Source organism: Marmota flaviventris, chromosome 12, assembly GCF_047511675.1.
Source record: "Marmota flaviventris isolate mMarFla1 chromosome 12, mMarFla1.hap1, whole genome shotgun sequence".
NCBI lineage: Eukaryota > Metazoa > Chordata > Mammalia > Rodentia > Sciuridae > Marmota > Marmota flaviventris.
This window is the reverse complement of record NC_092509.1, coordinates 98507724-98531694: the sequence shown is the minus strand read 5'-3', so window position 1 is coordinate 98531694 and position 23971 is coordinate 98507724. Positions and strand designations below refer to the sequence as shown.

General features: G+C 35.6%; 1 protein-coding gene across 1 annotated transcript in view; it reads left to right on the top strand.

Moving 5' to 3' along the window:
* The window catches only part of Ralgps2 (Ral GEF with PH domain and SH3 binding motif 2), a 145170-nt gene that overhangs the window by 41803 nt on the left and 79396 nt on the right, over nucleotides 1–23971 (top strand). Inside the window, exons 3-6 of the mRNA XM_027934890.2 lie at nucleotides 641–745; nucleotides 1900–1950; nucleotides 15551–15634; nucleotides 23142–23231. Coding sequence (XP_027790691.1) covers nucleotides 641–745; nucleotides 1900–1950; nucleotides 15551–15634; nucleotides 23142–23231 — 330 coding nt within the window. The remainder of the gene's footprint in view (nucleotides 1–640; nucleotides 746–1899; nucleotides 1951–15550; nucleotides 15635–23141; nucleotides 23232–23971) is intronic.

Below are 23971 nucleotides of genomic sequence, written 5' to 3'. Positions count from 1 at the left end.
GACCTGTCTTGGTGGAAGGGATGTTTTAAAATCTCCCAGTATTATTGTTTTGGGGTTTATCTGGGATTTAATGCCAAGAAATATTTTTTTTATATAATAAGGTGCGTTGATATTTGGGCCATAAATATTTACTATCATATAAGTATATTCTGTGAAGTAATTACAGTGACATAATTGCTTAACAACATATTTCTCAGCGTGTACCTCATACCTGACTGTGGATGTATGTTGTTCTCCCCAACTTTCCTTTATACCATTTGAGAATCATTGTCGTATTTTAAGGCTTTTATTTCTGTAGAAAATGATGGGATGCCTGGATGAAGAAACACACACATACATACACACACACACACAAACACTCTCTCTCTCTCTCTCTCTCTCTCTCTCTCTCTCTCTCTCTCTCTCTCTCTCCATCCCCAAAAAAGTTACTTAAGAACCTAAAATCAAAACTTGAGGTTAGATTTCAGGTTGCTTGGGCCCACATCTAGTACTCTTCCAGCTAAGCAGCACATGTTGCTCAGCTTTCTGTAGCCTTTGTTAACATGCAGTTCTTAGTTTCCTCAGTTTTTAAGGTCAGTCTAGGTTCTGTGACATCTGTGAGATAATATTTAAATGTCCATATTTTCTTTCAATTTAACAGAAGAGTAGCAGCTCTGAATCATTAAGTGACAAAGGCTCTGAATTGAAGAAAAGCTTTGATGCTGTGGTATTTGATGTTCTTAAGGTTACACCAGAGGAATATGCGGTAAGCCTTCTCTCTCTCCTGACTCCAGTTTTTGCATATAACTTACATACTGATGCTATTGAGTTAGGATTTGTAACTTCAGCAGAGGAGATAGTTAAAGAAGCTGGGTATGGGAATTTGGGGGGAATAGCACAACTGGAACAAGGGGGAGAATGGCATGGGGAAGGTAAGAAGAACTGCCTAGTGTTTTTAGAGCAGCTTCATAAGTTAGGCCTTTAATTTAGTAAGTAATAGGTTATTTCCTTTCATTGCTACCTATGCTATCTTCCCAAGTCAGTTGTACTTTATTGACATATCAAAGAAGTATTTTTACTGTTTGGTAAACAAAAAATTGAGAAATGAAATATGAAGATATCATTGGAATATTGTGACAAGTATCTAGAAAATCTTTTATTTATTAACTGACATATTCATTTATATCTGCTTTAATCTGTTAACAGGATACATTGATTTTTATGATATTGAACCACTCTTGTATTCCAGGAACGAACTGTGCTTGATCAGAGCATATAATTTTTTGATATATTGTTAAACTTTGTTTTATATTTATAACCATAACCTTAACTTACAAAGTCCGTATAATATGTTGCCTTTTAAATGTAGTATCAGTACTTATTATAAGTGAGGAAGAAAACCCTTTTTGGGGGAGTTACTGGGGATTGAATCCAGGAGTGCTTTACCACTGAGATATGTCCCTAGTCGTTTTTATTTTTATTTTGAGACAGGTTCTTGCTAAGTTGTTAAGGCTGGCCTTGAACTTGGACTCTCCTGCTTCAGCCTCCTCAGTCACTGGGATTACCACACCTGCTTAGGAATAAAACCTTTTTATCAATTTTCGATGAGTAGTTGAGGAGTGATAATTTAGTCAGTATTACAACATTGCTCTATGAACCAATAGACATGATTTTGTTTTTGATTTTTTTAATTATCTTTATTTTCTAATTTTACCTCATTTGTCTCAAGAAAATATAAATAGCTATCAGCTAAATAGAAATAATTTTATTTAATGGACTAAATTTTCATTTTTTCTGTAAGCCCTTATAATTAAAAATTATTTAGTAATATTTTAGTACAGAATAAATTTTTTTACTTAGAATATATGTCATGTCATGGAGTTCCAAAGAACAGATTAATGTTGGTGTTTCTTATTTCAGGGTCAGATAACGCTAATGGATGTCCCAGTATTTAAAGCTATTCAACCAGATGTAAGTAGTTTTAAGAATGTTTCTTTTTAATATAGAAAATGATAAACTATAGTATCTTAAATGAAGACATTTTAGAAATGTCAAATTATATTTAATATTTAATTCTAAGATGTTTAAAGCTTTTGCCATAACATCTTCATGTTATTCAGGCCTCTGAAACATGGCATTCCTAACTATGCATCATTGAATCACAGGTGGAACTGTGTTGACATTTTGGAGAGAACAGAAAGTGTCAGGGAACCACATTTTGACTATATGCAGGGTTGTGTGTGTGTTTAGTATTCCTGTCATTTTCACAACCTGGGCATGGCAGCATCTCCATCTTACTGATAAGGAAACAGGTGTCAGTTATCCTTGATTCGCAGCAGTCTTAATCCATTTTGTGTTACTGTTAGAAAGTGCCTTGTGCATTATAAAGAAGAAAGATTTATTTAACTTATAGTTTTGAGGGCTGAATGTCAAAAATCAGAGGACACCCTATCTGTTCAACCTTCAGTGAGGGTCAGTTCTTGTGGCTACCTCACAACATGGTAGAGGAGTAGAAAGGGAGACCAGCCATGTAGAGCAAGGGTCAAGCACATGGGGTGTCTAACTTATAACATCCCACTCTTTTGAGTACTCCCATACACTTTGAGACCAAAAATTCCTAAGGTGGTACTCTAGGACCTAACCACCTCCCACAGGCTTCTACCTCTTAAAACTTACCACCTCCCAACACAACAATGCTGGAGAGCAAGCTTCCAGCACATGAACTTCTGGGGGAACACACGAAAACCATATCCAAACCACAGCAATGACTAACAGCTGAGACTGGGTTTCAGATTCTAAGAACTGATGCTTTTCCCACTCTTATCAAGTAAGAATATAAATAGTATTGTGTGCCTCAAAATAGTCCTTGATAATCCTGAAATTCAGTAACGTCGCATAGATTGTTTAGCTCTTTAGGGATCAGAATGTAGTTGTGATATATTACAAATCTGTGGTGTCTCTGAATACTACAATGACTGTAATGAGTTCCCTCATACATGTAATATAAATGGTATTAGTCCAGTAATTTTTCAAGTAAGTTACTTAATCACCTATAAAATGAAGGGGTGGGCCCAAATGATTTCTGAGTCCCTGTCATCTCCATAATGTGCTTTCCTAACCTTTCTCTTGTAATACAGAAACTTCTCTAAAGAGAATCATTGGATTAGCAATAGACAAAATAATATATTCCACAAATAACATCAATAGAAAATGGTTTTAGTATTCAGATGCCAAAAAATAAAACCTTAATTTCCTCACCTTTTTGAACAAAACCAAAGAAATGAAATTCTTTATAAAAATTACTTTTTTTTTTCCCCCCAAATTCAGGGATCTTCTCCTTTGACTTTTTTTTTTTTTTTTTTTTTTGCCTTTGGAATAAACTGCAATACTTACATTGCTGTTTTCATATGAAAGTAGTGCTGTTCAACGGAAATAGGTCATTTGGAGGTCTAGTAACCACATTATAGAGTAAAAAGAAATAGATGAAGTCAGTTTTAATAATTTTATTTGACCTGTTACATTTAAAATATCATTTCAACTTGTAATCATGATAAAAATTAAGATATTTTGCATTTTTTTTCTTCTGTATTAAACCTTAGATATTCAGTATGTTTTACAATTACTACACTTCTTTATTCAGAAGAACCATATTTCAAGTGCTCAGTACCCATTTGTAGCTAGGGGCTTGGCTACCACTACTTAAAGACATAGACTTCTCTTCTAAGGGAATATTTTGTTTCCCCTAATAGTGCTTTGTGAACCTTAAAATTCCCTTGATTTTACTCCCTCAATATCATTCAACACCAATCTCATTGATTATTTTTTTAACCTTCTGCATATCTTATTTATCTCTACTACCAACTCCCCAAGATGCCATCTGCTCCTAATTGTATTACTGCAGTTCTCTCTTACCTGATCTATGATGTTCTACTCTGACCCCTGAAAGTAAGTTACTCCTCTCTACCTGGGAGCCATTGTAACCCTCTCTGGCCATGTAACTGTGCTCATGTGGTTTCTCTGCTTAAAACACCAGTGGTTTCCTGTTGCTCTGAGGATAAGGATAAACCATCATAGTAGAATCTCCAGCTCACTTCATGGTTTTGCCTCCTCCTTTCTTCTCCAAACTTATTCTATACCTTTTCTACCTCTTTTTGCTCTCATTTACACTGGTCTTCTTTTAGTCCCTCTCACCACCGAGCCTGTAAACATCCTAGTTAACTTGTCTCATCAAGTTTAACTTTCTCAGGTAAGCTTTTTTGTTTTCCTACAGGCTCTTTTGACACTCTTCTTCTTCATTGTTCTTGTCATTTGCAGTTTTCCATTTTGTGTTGTGATGTAGCAAGTACTTAACTGAATGCCTGTCTCATATTAGGTACTAGTTTTCTGATTCAGGTTTTAAGTAGTCTCTCTGACCACTGACCAGGGTGTATGGGAAAGAGCATAGGTAGGGAAAAAGTGCCAGGGAATCACGGAGACAGGTGAGAAATGAAGATAGCTTGGCTCAGGGTGGGAGTGGTAGAGTTAGAAGTGGTCAGCGTATATGCTAGAGGAGCCAAGGGCAATGCCAAAGTTTTTGGTCTTACATCAGAAGCATGTAGTTGGCATCCATTCATATAGAACATAAGGTAGAATGCAGCCCTGTGGAGAAAGGCTGGAGGAATAGATTTAGAGCCCAGAGCTGGAGTCGAATGTCCTTATTTTCCATGTCTTTTAGATACTGCTCGCTAGGAGAATGTTCAATTAAGCAGTATGTGCTGGCATATGTTTCCAATCCAGGCAGGAAATATAAGTTTGAGAGATGCCACTGTAGAGAGAGATGGTATTTAAAGGGAGGATGCAGGGCAGGGGGGGAAGCTCCATGGGAGAACATGCATGTATTAGCATGTATGAGGCCCTGGGTTCAATCTCAGAATGAATGACTGTATCCTCCCTTTGGGATAAACACTAACCAATATTGGTCTTTATCATTCCTGACCATTTGGCTATCAGAAACAGGACTTTGCCATCTGGCAGAAAAATGTTTCTTAATTTAGTATGAAATATGGAAGACATATCACAGAGTATAATAATTTTTAGGTAAATCTCTGTATACCTAACCAGAAGTTCATCTGTATCCTCCCTATGAGGTAAACACTAACTAATATTGGTGTATATCATTCCTGTCCTGTTAGTTATGTCTCTTCTATAAGTATAGGTATCCCTTAGTAATATATATTATTGCAGGTTTTAGATTGTTTATATAAATTTTATCTTATGACTTTTGTATTCGGTTTGCTTTTCATGTTCAACATGGTTGATTAGAATTTACATAGGTACATGTGCTCTAGTGCATTAATCACTGGCTGAGGGGATGAATATCTTTAAATTTATTAAATACTGCCAAATGTTATCTAAAATGGTTGTATAAGTATTATTTTGTCAAGCTATTGCTACTGATAAATTTCATGAAAGATTGCTTAAGCTCTCTATTAGTCTCATGTATTAGTCTCACTAGCATAAAATAGTGTCAGTCTCCTCGTGTATGCAGTTAGAATATTACATTCACTAAAGAGTGAAGAAATTCTTGTTGTTAAATCAAAATTAAACCTCAGATGTTATGAAAAATAGTGGTTGTCTTGTGAGGCTGTAACTAGTAAATTTATTTTCATGGTTCTGTCCACTATACCAGTTATTAAATCTGTATTAAAACTTAATAAAAGCTATACATACACTTTGTGAAACTATTTGAAAGATCATTAGTTAAGTTGTACCAAAACTACTCAAATCAGAGCCCATTTATATATATATACAGTTGGCCCTCTGTTTTTCTGGGATCCACATTTATAGATTCAACCAAACAAGGATCAGAAATATTTGAGGGAAAATTGAGTTTGTACTGAACACATAACAATCTTTTGTTGTTATTATTCATTCCTTAAACAATACAGTATAACATCTATCAAATAGCATTTGCTTTATATTAGGTGTTATAAGTAGTATAGGGATGATTTAAAGTCTGTTGGAAAATATTCCTAGGTTATGTGCAAATACTACATCATTTTATATAAGAGAGTTGAGCATCTGTGGATTTGGGTATTCAAGGGGGAGGGGTGCTAGAATCAGTCCCCCATGGATAAGAAGGGACCACCATATCATATGTATCCATGTGTAACTTTATTTCAGGTGGTGATTTATTCACATTTACTATGTGTCGTGATCCCTTTCACGTAAGACCAGGCTTTTTGCTATTCACCTCCCCAACCACCACCACAAAAAGTAACCTTTTCCTCTTGGTGATGGGGAGAAAACACAGTAATGGTTGCTAAAATTATAAAGATAGTGATTACAAAGAAGACATGGTATAAGTTCTGTAATCTACACTGAACCATTACTAACACTCCTTCACAACTCTTATTAGTTGCTCTTTCTTTCTTTCTTTTTTTTTTTTTTTTTGGTACCAGGAGCATATAACCACTGAGCCACATCCTCAGTCCTTTTTAAATATCTATTTAGAGACAGGGTTTTCATGAGTTGCTAAGTACCTCATTAAGTTGCTGAGGCTGGCTGTGAACTCTCTATCCTCGTGCCTCAGCCTCCTGAGCTGCTAGGGTTATAGCTGTGTACCACCACCATGTCTGATGGTCTTTTCTTCTTTAAGCCAGTTTGGGGGGGCATATTACTATTTTACTGACTCCTGCTTTTAAATCAGTGTCCAACATATAGTTCTGAATGGGTGCTTAGAAAATTTTTACTTAATTTTACTTCATAAAATCTAGTGGCAAAACCATTGGAGCCATGAACCAGAAGATCTGTAGACTTATCTCAGCTTTGCAATTAATACATTGTAATGTAATATATTTTTTAATCTTTAGCCTTTAATTTCTTTTAAAAAATTATTTTTTGGTTAGAGATGAACACAATACCTTTGTTTTATTTAGTTATTTTTAATGTAGTGCTGAGGTTCGAACCCAGTGCCTCACATGTGCTAGGTAAGCGCTCTGCCACTGAGCCACAACCCCAGCCCTAGCCTTTAATTGCTTTCTATAAACCTTAAAAAAAAAAAAAAAAAAGATATTTAGACTGAGTGATCTTTAAAATATCTACTAAATATTTGAAAAAAAAAATCCTGGAAGTGGATGCACAAATTCCTGGAAGAACCAGGTACAGTATGAAATATGGAAGACATACCACAGAGTATAATAATTTTTAGGTAAATGCCTATAATCCCAGCAGCTCGGAAAGCTGAGGCAGGAGGATCAAAAGTTCAAATCCAGCCTCAGCAACTTAGCCAGGTCCTAAAGCAATTCATCGAGACTCTGTCTCTAAATAAAATATAGAAAAAGGCTGGGGATGTGGCTCACTGGTTAAGCACCACTGGGTTCAATCCTTGGTACCCCAGAAACAAAAGAATTTCCTGGAAGAGTAGCAGTTAAATATAGGAATAAGACAATAATAAGAATTTTGATTTAAAAAAAAGTATGAATCAGTCTTAAGAGGTGATAAGGTTGAGGAGTGGTTAACTGTCAAGCTCTTCTAGGTTGGGAGTCTGTCATTCTCTTGCTAGAAGATAAATTCCAGGAGGGCAGGAACCTTTGTGTCTCCATTCATTGATGAACTTAGTGCCTAAAGTAATGCTTATTAACCTGTTCAGAATTTGAGTTTTAAAAGTGAGCGTTCCAAAGCTTCATGCTGTGTTTACTATACCGATGTCACCTCCCATTGCTCATCCCATTTGGATGAGCCAAAGTGTGTTCTTATCCAGTGAGAATTCTGTGAATTCTAATATTCTTTCTGTGGAAACAGGGTTTTTTTTTTCTCCTATAATTTAGAATATTTTCAGGCTTCTTCTCTACTATGAATTCTTCAGTGCTGAGTAAGGGGGGATGTTTATCACAAGGGATTTGTACATTTGTTAATCTCTAGTGTGATTTCTGATGTTGATTTGAAGCTCAGCTTTTACCAAAGCTTTTTCACATTTCTTATATACATAGATCTTCCCATATGATTTCTCTTTTAACCATGAAGATTTCTTTTCCTATTAGAAAGCCCTTGGGCATTCTAGGGCCTCTCTGCATGTGTTCTTTCTTGTTGGGAAGTCTTGACTGCATTCTGAAGGTTCTGTTATTACATTCTTAAGGTTTTTAATTTTGCCTTTTACGAATACCCTGATGCTTTGCAATGCTGATATTTCTTCTGAAGGCATTGCCACGTTTATTACAGTAGTGGTATTTCCCTTGAGAGTGAATTTTGGGTCATTCAGCACAGGTTAGGTTATGACAGACTAGTGGCTTGCCAATCTAGTTTTCTCTCAGTAGCAATTCTCTGGCCTTTTGAATTAGTCTTAAGCAAAAGGTGATGTGCTTGAAATTCACACTTTAGTTGTTACATTGGGTAACATTTACCTCTCTTAGAAGAATCTGAAGTGTTCATAAAGTGACAAGTTCCACCTGAAAGTCTTCTAACAGATATTAAATTCAAAGAAGAAAGTTCCTCACTTGAGTTCTAGCAGATCAATACACTAAGTCATTTAGATTACACTTGACCATCTGTATCTGCAGATTCTGCATCCAGGGATTTAACCAACCACAGATGAAAAATAACTTGGAAAAAAAATTGCATTGGTACTAAACATAGACAGGATTTTTTTCCTTGTCATTATTTCCTGAACAAAGTACAACAGTTGTAGTTGAGGATATCTAATCTGAAAATCTAAAGAATTTTGGAGCATTTCATTTGGCATGTTCAGCTTGTAAACACTATACAGATATTCCAAAATCTGAAACACTTCTGATCCCAACCATTTCATATAAGGAAAATTAAAATTTGACTAGATAATAATACTTCACTGTTAGTGGGAGTGTAAATTTAAATTTGTTCAGACCTTTTAGAATTAATTTAGTAATACTTATCCCTTGAAGCATTCAGATAAGGGATATTCAACTTATATTTACATAACATTTACATTATATTAGGTATTATAGATAATGTAGAAATACTTTAAAGTATTTGCTATGCAAATACTATGCCATTTTATATAAGAGTCTTGAGCATCTGCAGATTTTGGTTGCCCGTGGTTAGGGAGGCCCTTGGGACCAATCCTCTAGTGGATACCGAGAGAAGACTATATAGTAACAAATAGACCTTAAGTAAAAATAAATAAGACTCTTCTGTACACCTGAGGTACACTTGAGATTGAGAAGATTATTGGTTAAGTGAGGGACATGTTAATTAATTCTGACTCTTTTAAAAATGTTTCTGAAAATTTTACAATTGAGATATTTCTGGCAGTATGTGTAAAAAGCATTCTCTGAGCAAATTTTTTGTGTTGGCCAAAAGACTGTAGTCAGGGCAATATCCAAAGGTCTAACATCAAAAATATCATTATTCGATCCTTGTTTTAATGAAAGCTGTCATTTGTATTAAAATATAAGCAATCTACAAATATAAAGAAAGATTTGAAGATAGCTATTTTAGTCAGCTTTGTGTAGCTGCATCTAAGACCTGACAATAACAAGTTAGAGGAGAAAAAGTTTATATTGGCTCATGGTTTCAGAGGTTCAGTCCACAGTTGGCTGACCCCATAGCTCTGGACCCAGGGTGAAGCAGAACATTATAGGAGAGGACTCTGGCAGTGGAAAGCAGCTTAGGACATGACAGCCTGGAAGCAGAAGGAGAAGGAGCCACAGGGAAGGTGCACCTTCCAGGGCACACCCTAGTGACCCAGCATCTCTAGCCACTCTCCACCTGCCTACAAGTTTACCACCCAGTTAATCCATTCTAGTGGATTGACCAGTGGGTCAATGAGGTTATAACTCTCAGAATCTAATCCTTTCACTTTGCACATTCTTGCATTTTCTCACACAGGAGCTTTTACGGGATACCTCATATCCAAATAGCAATAGCCCAGACTTGAAGGTTTAATTGTAGACTGGAATAAACTTAACTGTCCTGTTAGAAGCAAGATGCACTGTTTTGTCAGTGTGTATTGTTGCTGCTGTGAACTTCCTTCATGTGTAGTGAGTTAAGGCTTACATGAGGATTAGAGAAGGTTAAGAACAAAGTGTTATTTTGGAGAATTGTACATCAGGGTATTTATGGAAGGAGAAGATAACTCCTTTCTTTCTTTTTGATTTCATTTCAGAAATAACTTTAAAATACTGGGAAGAGGGAGGAAAAGAGGGCATGAGTACATTAGGAAAGGAAAGGGGAAATTTTAATTTATCCTATTACATTGGGTTGTATAGTTTCAAAGTGTATTTCGTGGGTTAAAAATGTAGGGGCAGTAGTGAGTACTTAGTCTGTGGCAGAGATTTCTTTCTGTGTAGCAATATAAGCTGAATACTAGTGGATATACCATTTCCTTTTTAAGCTTTCCACTTTTGAGCATTAAGATTGCTCAGCAAGTTATCTTTTCCTCCTGAGAATTTTCGTTCCAGCCACTCCACCCCCCACCCCCCACCCCAATACACACACCCAGCCTTTTAGCTTCATCAGATTTTCTTTTCTTCTCTTGCTCTCTGTCTACATGCTGGTCTATATTGGCCTTTTCTGTTCTTCTATCTATAGGTATCCCTACATCATCACCCTTAGAACAGTCCTTTTAAGAGTGTTGGAACCTACAAGATGAAATTTAGATCAAGAATTTCCCTTTTCAGATCAGACCTACAAGACGTAAGAGAAGCTGTGACTCCTGTGAATTCAGTAAATCTTACATAGGGTAGGTGGTCAACAGTTGTATGGTTTTGCCTTCCCATGTGTTTCCAAAATAAATGCAACTGAAAATTGGGCTTAATAGTTTCATGATTCAAAATGAATCCATGAATATTCTTTCATATATACTTTCATTGATCATTAAGAAATTGCCTTTATATATCTGAGTTATTATTCAAAGATTTATTTTTACCATTTGAGCTTAAAACTGCAAGTTAAAGGCTGGGATAGAGCTGGGGTTGTGACTCAGTGGTAGAGCACTTGCCTAGCATGCATGAGGCACTGGGTTCCATCCTCAGCACCACATTAAAAAACTAAATAAACGAAATAAAGGTATTGTGTCCATCTACAACTAAAAGTATTATTTTTTTTTAAAAAGGGGGGTAGGATATAGCATGCACAAGGCCCTGGGAGTGAACCCTAGCACTACAAAAAACAATTAGAAAAGTTAAGTTTATTGGAATAAATTGTAAGGGGTGTTAAGGCCGCTATGTTTCGTTTAGCCTTTGCTAAGATGGTAGCTCATTCACATAGAGCTTCAGTTGGCTTTTTCACCATTGTGACCAAAAGACCAGACAGGAACTATTTTAGAGGAGGAAAAGTTTATTTGGGCTCACAGTTTTAGAGGTCTCAGTACATAGACAGCCAGTTCCATTGCTTTGGGCCTAAGGTGAGGCAGAACATCATGGTAGGAGGTACATCATGGTGGGAGGTGAGGCAGAACATCATGGTGGGAGGTACATTTCTGTGGCAGAGGAAAGCAGCTCAAGACATCACTGTGAAGCTGAGAGAGACTTCTCTCACCAAGAACAAATATGTACCCCAAAGGCTCACCCCAGTGACTTCCCTCTTCTAGCCGCATCCTACCTGCCTACAGTTACCACCCATTTAATCACTATCAAGCGATTAATGCACTGATGAGGTTAAAACTCTTATAAGCAAATCACTTCACCTTTAAATTTTCTTGCATTGTCTCACACATGAGTTTTTGGGGTCACTTAATATTTAAACCATAACACAAAGTATACCCTAAACAACCCTATTCTTAAGTCGAATCCTAAAAACGAAAAGCATCCTTGAGTCACTAAATTTGCTTTGAATTTGTTGTGTTCATGTGAGATGCTTTGGTATAGAATATCTTTTAAAATAATTTTATTGGTGCATTATAATTATACATAGTAATAGGATCATTATGCTATATTTGTAAGTGCACATAATATAATAACCACAGTCTCATTTCCCAGTACTTTCCCTTTCCTTTGCCTCTTACCTCCCCCTGATCTGCTTGCTCTCCTCTATCAATTTTCTATTATTGTTGTTAGTGCATTTTTAAGTGTGTGTGTGTGTGTCTGCAGGACTCATTGTAGCATGTTCATAGCATAATTTGACAGATTTCATACCCCAGTACTTCCCCATGTGTTCCTACCCACCCACCCCTAGTTCTCTTCCTCTACTCTATTTGTCTTCTACTTTTGTCTTTCTCTCTGCCCCACCTTTTTAAATCCCTTCTATCCCCCACTCCCACCCTCAACCCCTAGTTTCTACATATGAAAGAAAACATTTGACTTTTAACTTTCTGCATCTGGCTTGTTTTACTTTGCATGATATTCTTCAGTTTCATTCATTTACTAGCAAATAATATAATTTCATTTTTCTTTATGGCTGAATAAAATGGCATTGTGTATATATACTGCCTTTTCTTTATTCATTTGCCTATTGATGAGCTGGTTCCATAACTGGGCTATTGTAAGTTGCACTACTATAAACATTGATGTGGCTGTATCAATGTGGTATGCTGATTTTAGTTCTTTTGAATAAATACCAAGTAATGGGATAGCTGGGTCATATGGTGGTTTGTCTCTTGACCAGGCCTATAAGCTGTAAATACAAAGATAACACTTGTGGCAGAATTTATTTCTTAGATTATATTCTAGTGTGACTTGGAAGGAGGTCCTAGTGTCTAAGACAAAAAGAAAAATAGACTATAGGGAAGTTAAAATTTTTCTCTTTTCCGCCCAAAAGGGGTTCAATAATTTTAGTCATATGAAATGAGTTGACAATAGATAGATCACAGGAACCAAACACATTTTATGAGACTCAAGAAAAGGGCATGGTGATTGCCATTTATATAGTAAATTAGCACAATTCTTTCTTTTTCCTCCTCTAGTTATATCATGGTTTTGACTAACTATATATTCTTTACTGTTGAGTGGTGATTATTCAAATTTTGTTTTCTTTGCACTGAAAATTTACTTTAGCTCACTCTGTATCTATCACCAATTTCTCTTCCTAATATGTTCAAACACATCAGGAATTTGATTTCATTGTTCTAGATTTTTCTCTTGTGAAATCTCTTCTCTTGGGGCTGGGGTTGTAGCTCAGTGGTTGAGTGTTTGCCTCACATGCGTGAGGTACTGGGCTCCATCCTCAGCACCACATAAAATAAATAAATAAATAAAACTATATATATATATATATATATATCTCATGAAAAGAAAGAAATCTCTTGCTTGTTTCTTGACTCTTCTTAAGGTCCCAGGATCACCCTTAGGGATTAATCAAATACCTTGTTTCTATGTTGGTTCCTCTATTTCCTAGATCTCATGTATTCCATTTTCCTTTTCCTCTTTCTTTCTTGGTGCTGGGAATTGAACCAGGGCCTTCTGTTTGGTAAGGACATGCTATACACCTGACTCCTTTCCCTTTTCTTGGTTTGTGAATTTATTTCCATGGAGCAGGTGTTACACTGATTCTCTTGAGATAGAAGGCAAATTGAGATGCTATGTCTAAAAATGTCTATAATTGATATTTTTGTTGGATGCAGAACTCAAGGATTTCAAAGGTACTGCTTCCTTCAGTTGTCTAATAAATTCCAGGGCTGCTCTTGAAATACCTGATACTTTTTGGTTCCTGCTTTTCTATATGTGATCTATTTTTTGTTGTTCTGGTTTTGAATCTCTGACAGACTTTATGTTTGTTGTCGTCAGTATCCTGCAATTTTGTGATGTCATGCTCTGTCTAGTTTACATCTTTTTTTTTTTAATGTGTTGAGCATTAGGCAGGCCATTTCTTATTATTTCTTATTTTTGCCTAATTGGATGCAATAGCTTTTCTCGTCTAAAAGCTTTTCTCGTCATATAATTATATGATTTTATCTTTTTCTTTTCTCAGTTTTCTTCTGTTCCCTGGCCTAACTCGAGTTCTTTTTCTTCTTTTCCTATGAATGGTATGTCTGTGTGTGTGTGTGTGTGTGTCTCCGTTCTCCCTCTTCTTCTTTCCCTCCCTCCCTCCCTCCCTCCCTCTCTCTCCTCCCTCCCTCCCTCTCTCTCCTCCTTCCCTCCCCCCTTCTCTCTCCTCCCCCCCCCCACAGGTAGCTATTCCTGTATTCCACAGTGTTATTAATCTACATGGGACCATGACCCCTTTTGCATGCTGAAGCTTATTGACAGAAATTCTTTAAAGTCAAAGAAAATTTGTTCTAGTAAAATATACTTATCTGAATATTTTTCAAAACTATTCTATATCAGTATATGTGCTTGTTTATTAACATATTCAGTAAAATAAGAGGTAGCTCTAACAATGATCATAATTTTGAAGTAATGATGAGTATAAATGTTTTTGAAATATTTGCACCAAATATAATATATGAAAATATCTGATTTTTATTGGCAATGAGTACACAGATTGCCAATATTATTGTTATCTATAGCCTATATTTATAATTATAAAGAGATGTCCCATTTCAAATAGAGGTTAATGTAAAAAGTTGTTTTTTACATTCAAGTTCTTGGGCCTTTTGAAGTCTATTGAATGATTAGTCCTAGGGGGATTAAGAACACTTTGATTAGAGGTTTTTTTTCAGTGTAAGATACTGTAAAGCTGATTGTGGAAACTCTGGTGACAGAATGGGGCTTGACAACTAGAAGTCTTCAGTGTGAGTTGTGAGGTACTCAGCTTTCATTACTTCTGCATCTTTCTTTTTAGGACTCAAATCTCTTCCCCAAAGATTCCATAATATTCTGTATGTGGAATTTCAGTTTACTTCTCTGTTAGATAATTTTGCTTTCTCATATTCTTCCAGCAGAATTTGCTTTTGTGATTTTCCTGAATGGATGGGCGGATAAATAGATAGATAGGATTTTTTTTCCTAGTGTTCCAGTAAAACTTTATTTACAGAAATAGGAGGGCTGAGAATGTAACCCAGGAGCAGAGCACTTACCTAACATGCATGAGGTTCTGGGTTCAATCCCCAGCGCCACAGTAAACAAAAAACGAGCAGGAGATGGATTTGGGCCCCAAGACCTGTTTGTTGACCCTTAGTTAGTTTTTACATTTTAACATCTCACACATACTATGTGGTATTCCTTAGGTGGATTTACCCTAATTAATTTAATAAGCCCTTTATTGATAAACATTTAACCTTTCAGGTGTTTTTTTTTTTTTTTTTATTACAAGCAGTTCTGCACAAACAGCCTTGTTATCATTGAGTATTTTTCTAAATATATCTGGAAGAAATTCTTGGAAGTGAAATTACTGCATTGAATGTAGGCATATTTAAAATATTGGCAGAAATTGCCAGTCTGCTCTCCATAAAGATTATACCTGTTTATATTCTGTCAGTGATATGTGAAGGTGCTGACTTCCCCACCACACACTTGCCAAATCTGAGACTGTGAAAAAGGCCATGCACTTTAGCTCTAAAATTAAAAAAACTATTTTTGGGTTGAGGGGTTCTGAATGGTTATATTAGATATGTTCTTATTAAGCACGGTCATTCCAGAAAAGTGCACATATACTCTTTTAATATTAAAAAATCCTTAATATGACAAGAAAATAGGGCTGTTTCTTTATTTCATATTTAATTTTCACCCTGATTTTCCAGGAGCTTTCAAGTTGTGGATGGAATAAGAAGGAAAAATATAGTTCTGCACCAAATGCAGTTGCCTTCACAAGAAGATTTAATCACGTGAGTTGTTTACAATTTTGATGCTTAGTTTTTGAAATTCTGTTCCTTAGTACATAATTTTTCTAAATAGGAAATTGTTTTAATTTTCACATCGATTCTGGAATATTTTTGGCCAGTATTTCTTCAAATATTTTTTCTCATGATTTTTGCTTTTTTCCCTCTATAATTACTATAGTACTTTTGTTGAAAGTTGGCCTTCTTTCTTGCTTGTCTCAACCTTTCCTGTTTTCACACCTGTCTTTTGTGTTCCATCCTGAGGGATTTCTTCAAGTCTGTATTTCAGCTCACTAATTCTCTCAGATGTGCTCTGTTTCAAACTATGTGCTTTTACCCTAGTGTCATATTCTTAGTTACAAAAGTAAAAAGTTTCTTAAGTAATTTTGGGCAATTTATTTTATAGTTTCTGTGTTATCATCTGAAGTTCTTGGGATACTTCTCTGTTTATCTCTACTAACCTTTACAGTGGTGTGTTTTCTTAGCTGATTGGTATCTGTGCATGGAAAGTTCGTGCCTGTGTTAGCTTTGTCTGTGGAAATTTACTGCTTCCCAGGTTGTGGGTATATCCCTTCTGGGGGCTGCTTGCTTTGGTTGTTCCTGGAGCTGTCACAGACCTGGGACTATTCCTTATGTTAAATGTTTTGGTTGGGGGATATCTACACTTCTCTATAATGGGACTTTAAATTCTAAATCCAGCTAAGGAAAGGCTTTTAGTTACAAATTCTTATGAGAGACTAATTTTTTCTCCTTAGTATCCCAAAGCCTAGATAAACTTGTGTGTTGTCTCCCTCTTCCAGTAGGTGAATTTAGTTTACCTTTTCACTGAGATTACAGCCCTTTGAGGAGCCTTTAGGTAGAAATGGAGATAGAAAGGAGAAGTGTGAGGCCTATGTTGACTCTGAAGGAGTCTAAAGTCCCAAGCATCTGTCATTGAGTCAGGAAACTTTCCAAGGACAGCTGCAGGGTCCACTTTTGTAACCACTGCTTTGCTGTTTCCTTCTTTGTGTTTGGTCTAAGGAAATCCTTTCATCTCAGACATACATGTCTGTGTGTACATGTGTGTTGTTGTTGTTGTTAACTTTGTTTTATTTAATCCAGCATTTCTAGGGGTTTATAGAAAATAGATTCTCATTCACTGAACTCCCCAAAATGGAAAATTTAAGAATTAGATTAAACCCATTTGAGGCATAGAGGGAAGACATATTTTATACTAAATTGCATATCTGAGCTACTAAATTGCATATATGAGCTATGTAACAGTTACTTTAAAATTTTTTCTGAGGTGGTCATAATTTATCATCACAGTAAACTTTTTTAATATACAAAAACATTGTTAGAATACTCAAAAATTTGATCTTAGCTTTTATCTCTCGTGCTTAAGTAAGCTAAAATGTTGTCAAACACATCACAAAATACCAAAAGCTTTTGTCCTTATTCCAGATTGTAGTTGATCTTCTCATAAGCTTTTTTACATAGTTTTTCCATTACTCCATTATTTTCTAGAAGGTCACAGGAGATCTGAAATTTAACATTAGAAAAGAAGTTGGGACGAATCCCTTAAAGAGAACCTGTATGCATTTATTGAATGATTTTTATGGTCCTGGAGACCATGCATCTTTAATTTTTAAATGAGTGTCTTGTAGACAGCTGTATTCAATAAGAAAAGGAAAGTCTAATTTAGACTTAGGAAAAATGAAACCATAGTTCAGAGAGTTTCTGTCTGTCCATACTCCCCACGATATCAGCAGCTTTTGTAATTAGTACAGTTAACAGAATCAGGAAGTTAACGTTGGTACAATAACTATTAACTAAAGACCTTACTCAGATTTAGTTTTCCCACTAATATCCTTTATTATTGTTCTAAGATACTATTTTGGATCCCACATTGCATTTACTTGTCATTAATTCCAACAAAATGGTTATCTTGGGGTGTCTGTTTCTATCGAATGCTTTCTTTCTTTTTTGTGGGGTGAAGGTGGTACGCTGGGCATTGAACCCAGCGGTGTTTTACCACTGAGGTACATCCTGTGCTCTTTTAAAAATATTTTATTCTGAGACTGGGTCTCACTAAATTGCCCAGGGCTAGACTCAAACTTCTTGTGATCCTCTTATCACAGCTTCCTGATTGACTGGGATTACAGGCATTCGCCATTGCACCAGCAAATGCCTTCTCTCTTCAATTCTCCATCTGTTTCTCTACATGTCTCATAGTTTTTTTCATTTGTATAGTCAGCATTGTGGACAATATGTTACAGAGATTCTGGACTCTGTTTTATTCTGAGGGTGTTGGTTTTTATTTTAGCAAGCAGACCCCTTATGCCAAATTCTGTTTCTGTTTGGGGAGCAGATAATTTCTTTCAGCCAACTAGGTTTTGTTTTCAGTGGTCTTACAGTTTCCTCTCCCCAAGCAACAGGGTCCGTGGTCAGCTGGAGATTTGATTAGAGAGCTTTCTTCTCTGTCCATCTATTGGGACATTTCCCTCTGTCTCTCCCTCCATTCTAAAAATTTTCACCTCATTGTTAATCAGGATACTGTTGTGTCTTTTCAAGCCATCAGGAAGCCATTAGGACTGACCACCTGCTTGAGTTTTATTTTAGCTGTCTTAAACTAGCAGTGAGTCTTATCCTGTATACTTTGCCTTTTTCAGGAATCAGTTTTTCAGTTTTCTAATTTCTGCCATTTTTTTCCTTTTCTTGTGATTAATTTTAAGTAGATCTTTGTATTTTTTTACTTGAATATATCATTCTTTCAAAAATCACTGTATATTAGATATTTTTCTGATGATGTGATCATGTCATCCAGCCAATGACTTCCTGCCCCCCCTTTTTTTTAATTTGAGAGAAAATTGTCTTAAGTTCTTTTTTTTAGCTATAGTTGCACACAAAACCTTTATTTTATTTGTTTATTTTTATGTGGTGCCAAGGATTGAACCTAGCACCCTTCATATGCTAGGCGAGCGCTCTACCACTGAGCCACAACCCAGCCCCTCTTAAGTTCTTTTTAATGCTCTCTTGCTCCTTTTAAATAATGGGAAATTTGACTAGATATATGGTAGTGTTAAAGCTTATGTATTTTAGGAATTAAAAGGTTTTGTTTATTAAAAAAGGACTTTTTTTTTTTCAAAATTTTTTTCAGTTGTAGTTGGACACATATCTTTATTTATTTTTATGTGGTGCTGAGGATCGAACCCAGGGCCTCGCACGTGCTAGGCGAGCACTCTACTGCTGAGCCACAACCCCAGCTCCCTTAAAAAGGACTTTTTTAAAAAATATATTTATAGAAGCAATTATGTTGTCTCATTTGCTTCATTGTATTACAGGGTATGGGAGTATGACAGTTGAAGTAAAAAGCTTGCCAATGACTTGATTGTTAAGGATAGTTGGTGTGTATTATTATTATCATCTGTTTAATTCAGTAAACATTTGTGGTTTTCCATAACAAAAAGTTAAGGTCACTATCTTTAAGGTGTAACGTATTTTTGGCTCTGAATATAAGATTTGTACATTTGATTATAAAACCCTGAATAAAGCATCTACAGTGAATAAATGATCTAGGATTTACTTTTTTATGAAATAACTGGTATAGTTCAAAGAGTGTGTTAAGTAGTTGAGTCATATGAAATTGCCCACTTATGGCCATTTTTAGCCTCCAAAAATGACCTATTTATATGATTAACCCAATATATGTTAAAAAGCTTTATAATACACAATTGACTTTACCCCAAAGAATATTACTAAACACTGTTGAAATGTTTTTATGTGCTTTTCCCTCTACTTTCACTCAACAGGTAATCATTATCTAGAAAACTGTATATGTGCTTTTTTTTTTCTTTCTCATTTTTTAGTAGACTTTTTAACTCCTTCATAATTCCTTTGTAGATTTCCCAGAAATATTTGTGTCCTTAATTAGGCATATAGATTTGTATCAGCATGTTGTGTAATCATGCTTACTTTTCATCTTTGTACATTATACCATCATGTAACTGAATGTAATGTGTTCCCGTCTTGGTAAGCACAAAGCCAAAAACCACAAGCAGGAGATAAAAAGTGGAGAAAGACTATCACCCACAGCAGGAAAGGAATAAATAACCTTATTGTTATTTATTTCTAAGGTTATTTCTAAAGCAGTGCCCTCTGAGAAATGGAAGCATGGGGATTTTATTCAGGGAGTTTATACATGTTCATATAGGGAAATATTGTAGGTACAGACATGTTCCTGAGCATGCTCAATTTAAGGTGTGCATTTTTGAGCATGCTCAGTTTAATGTCATATTTCAAGAATGTAAGATGGCAGATATATTTGTGGGCATGCTTAACTCATGCTCATAGACCCCATGGTCAAAAAGGTTCAGATGGTGGACCCAAACACTTCTGGGCATGTTCTGTCCAGTATTATAACAAGCCAGGTATACTCCAGTTTGCCTAAAATAATGAGTCAGGAGGCCATGCATGGTAGCACATGCCTGCAATCGCAGTGGCTTGGGAGGCTGAGGCAGGAGGATTGCAAGTTCAAAGCCAGCCTCAGCAAAAGTAAGGTGGTAAGCAACACAGTGAGACCTTGTCTCTAAATAAAATACAAAATAAGGTTAGGAATGTGGTTCAGTGGTCAAGTGCCCCAGAGGTTAATCTCCATTACCCCCAAAAAAGAGTCAGGGTAGCTTGGTGACCTTGATTGGTCTTCTGCAAGTTGTTTCAGAGACACTTTGAAACAAAAAAGAATGGGCTTTGGGTGGGGGGCAGTACGGGGATTGAACTCAGGGATATTCAGCCATAGAGACAGGGTCTCACTGAGTTGCTTAGCACATGTTGAGGCTGGCTTTGAACTCATGATCCTCCTGCCTCAGTCTCCTAAGCCCCTGGGATTACAAGCATGCACTACCGTGCCCCGCAAGAAAGTACAAATTTGAAGGTGCTTTTAATACAGGAGTTTTCCCCTGAAGGTGCCTGCCTTGCTTAGCACCAACAGTCATACTACTGTGACTTTTTGCCTCAGGTGTGGTTCTCTGAGGTATCCATGGTGATACATATAGCTCTAGTTCATTGATTTTTTTCACTGCTCTCTAGGATTTCATTGCATGAATGTATCAGAATGAATTTATCATTCTTTTGAGGGTGGCCATGAAGTATATTTTCTAATTTTTTGCTTTTAACAAAGAATGTTGTTGTGACTATCCTAAGAGTCTTGCTACACTTGTTTAATACATTCTTTCTAGGCAGTGGCTTTCTATGACTAGGACCTATAGTAAGATAAAAATATACGTTGCAACTCAACACATAACACAGCCAAAACAAAATTTACTTATATGATATGTACTTTGATCTTTTCTGTTAGAAAAATCAGTTGAGGGCTGGGGTTGCGGCTCAGTGGTAGAGCGCTTGCCTAGCACATGTGAGGCTCTGGGTTCAATCCTCAGCACCACATAAAAATAAATAAATAAAGGGGAAAAAATGTTACTTAGACCCACTAAATTAATATTATGAAATGGGTAAAGAAATAGTGATCTATTTGGAAAAATATGTACCTTGATGTAAAATTTGAGTCAGAGAATATTCATGCTTACCTATAAAAGACGGTGTCTTTATTTTCCAAACCTGTACACTTTATATTCCTTCCAGCAGATTCATATTATGAGAGTTTTCTTTTCTGCATATTCTTATCAATACTGTCATCACACTTTGCAGTTCAATTTGTGTAAAATAATTTCATCTCCCATTTTCTTTTGATAAATGTTTATTCCTTCTGTGTCCTGGCACTGTTGTAGTGTTTGGGATATGTCAGTGAACAAGAAAAATAAAGGTTACTATCTTCAGGGAATGTTCATTCTGGCTGTTCTAATTTTTTAATTTTTAAGTTGACAAATTGTATGCATTCATATGTACAACATGGTATTTTGATATATGCATACATTATAAAATGATTAAATACATCCATGTGCCTACCCCAGTCACATCCTTTTTCCTTGAAAAGCAAACATTCTCTTTACTTAACAAGTACTCTCACTTCCCTACATTTCTTGTTTTGTCTCCTAAATTTGGATCCTGAACACTAGATTTTGCCAGTTTTTAAATTTTGATGTTCACAATTTTTGAATCTACAGTTTCCCCCTTTATGCCTTTCTTTTCTTTACCAATTATCTATGGCAGAACCCAGGCATTTTGACTAGTGCAGTCTCCCACACCTAGATTGCATCCTGTGTAGTATAACATACTCTGATTTTTGCAAATTGTGACCATATTTAAAAAAAAAAACAAAACCATATATCATTATGAGCTGATAGATTTAAACCTAAGAGTTTCGAGTTTCAATCCATTTTCATGTTGTCCCATCTTTGGCCAATGGGAATCTATTCAGATTGACGTTCATGTCTTTGTCATAACCCTAGTAGGTTTTAATCATTTCTTTACCCTCTGGTAGGCCAGGATGTTACAGGTTCATTTTGTGTATTTTCTACCCCTGTGTGGAATCTATATTTTTGGAAGAAGTCCTGGTTTCTTATAGTAGAAAATGGACCTGGATGCCAGGGATGCTTGTTGCTTATTTGGTGACCATGATTTCTAGGCCTTTGTAGCAGATACCGCTAGGTTATCTATATATCCATGTATAATATACAGCTGTTTGAAATATCTCATGAATTCATATTGGTATTTCAGATTTTCAGGACTAGGGTTTCTATTCCAACTCTTCTATATCATATCTTCATGTTCTTTCTCTTACATCCTGCATCCTGATCCTTTCCAAAGAACACAGAGCATGATACAGTCTAATAGTTCACTCTTTGCTTCATTCTACATGATAAACAGCAATCTCAGAATGATAATACAGGTTGTACATTCTTAATCCTAAAATCAAAATGTGAAATGCTTCAAAATCCAAACCTTCTTGGGCACTGGCATGACACCACAGCTGGAAAATTCCACATCAAGAAAATGGTTTCTTTGAATTAGAAAGCATCCCATTTTTGAAATGCAGTTTAATTTGAGAATGCTAACTTGGATATATATAGGTATATTTTTATGGCATTTATTTTGTTCTAATCATAAAAAGAAAACCTACTTGGGAACCTTCACTTCTTATAATTCTGCTTAGTTTAAACAAATGACGTGTAGGATTATACAACCACAGAAAAACATACTATTAGTAAAGTGTCTTCTACAATGTCTGATTTTAAAACTTAACCTAATTCTGCCAAAATATTTTAAACTACAGCAAAAAAAAATTGTATTTATGTAGTTTCATTTTGCATTTTCTTAGCTCTTTTCCCAAAAACTTTATATAAACTTTCATTAATTAATGATATTTTTATGTCTGTGCACACCCACATCTGTATTTTTGTGTATAAAGAGTGTACAATATTTGAAGATTGGCTGTATATATATAAGTAGTCAAGGGCACAAAAAAAGCATTGTTTTTTAAGCCACTGTAGGAAGTTCATCAAGTAGTTTTCATCATTAATTTGATCCTAGCAAGTAATAATCTTGCCCTTCAACAGTTTTTAATTTTTATTTACAGGTAAGCTTTTGGGTTGTAAGAGAGATTCTTCATGCTCAAACATTAAAAATTAGAGCAGAAGTTTTAAGCCACTATATTAAAACTGCTAAGGTAAGAAAAACTTGTTTTTATTCTGTAATTCAACTATTCACAAATGTTTTTAGTCAGCATTTGCTGGTAATACTTTATTTACTGTTTTATTGATACTGGAAAATAGTACCTGTTGAGTAATATGTCAGTTTTTTGATTGAATGCTTGTTTTCTCTGCCTTTTCTTTTATTTCTCTTGTTTTCCTCCCGTTTTATATTCATTCTCCTCTCTCAGTAGCAAAATTGAATGGTCTGTATCACTGGATAAGTAGACAGAGGTCAGATTATGATATTTATGAAATATGAGACTATTCTGAAGGTGATGGAGAAAGCCATATATGATAGAGTAGGTGAAAACAGAATTGCTTCTGAAATAGATCAACCCCTGCCAACCATGGGGAGAATGACTTTAAAAAATAGTATATGTGATGTTACCAAATACTTTAACTGAGCAGTGATTGTGTGGCATAGACAATATATATATAGCAGGAGTAACGGAGTATTGATTTCATGGATACTCAGAATTTAAAGAGGATAGTGAGATAAACCTGAAGCAACTCCAGATTTATATTAAGTTCACTAAGAACTATGGTAATTGTAGCCAAACTCATTGTTCATGATTTTTATAATAAATACATGAATTAACTCACCCATGAATGAAAGAAGATAGAATAAGGTGAGAATACCCTGTTCATAGCTACTGTAAGGCATGATTCTTCCCATGTTTTCCTTGAGTGTGTGGCAACAATTCTGTGGCACTAG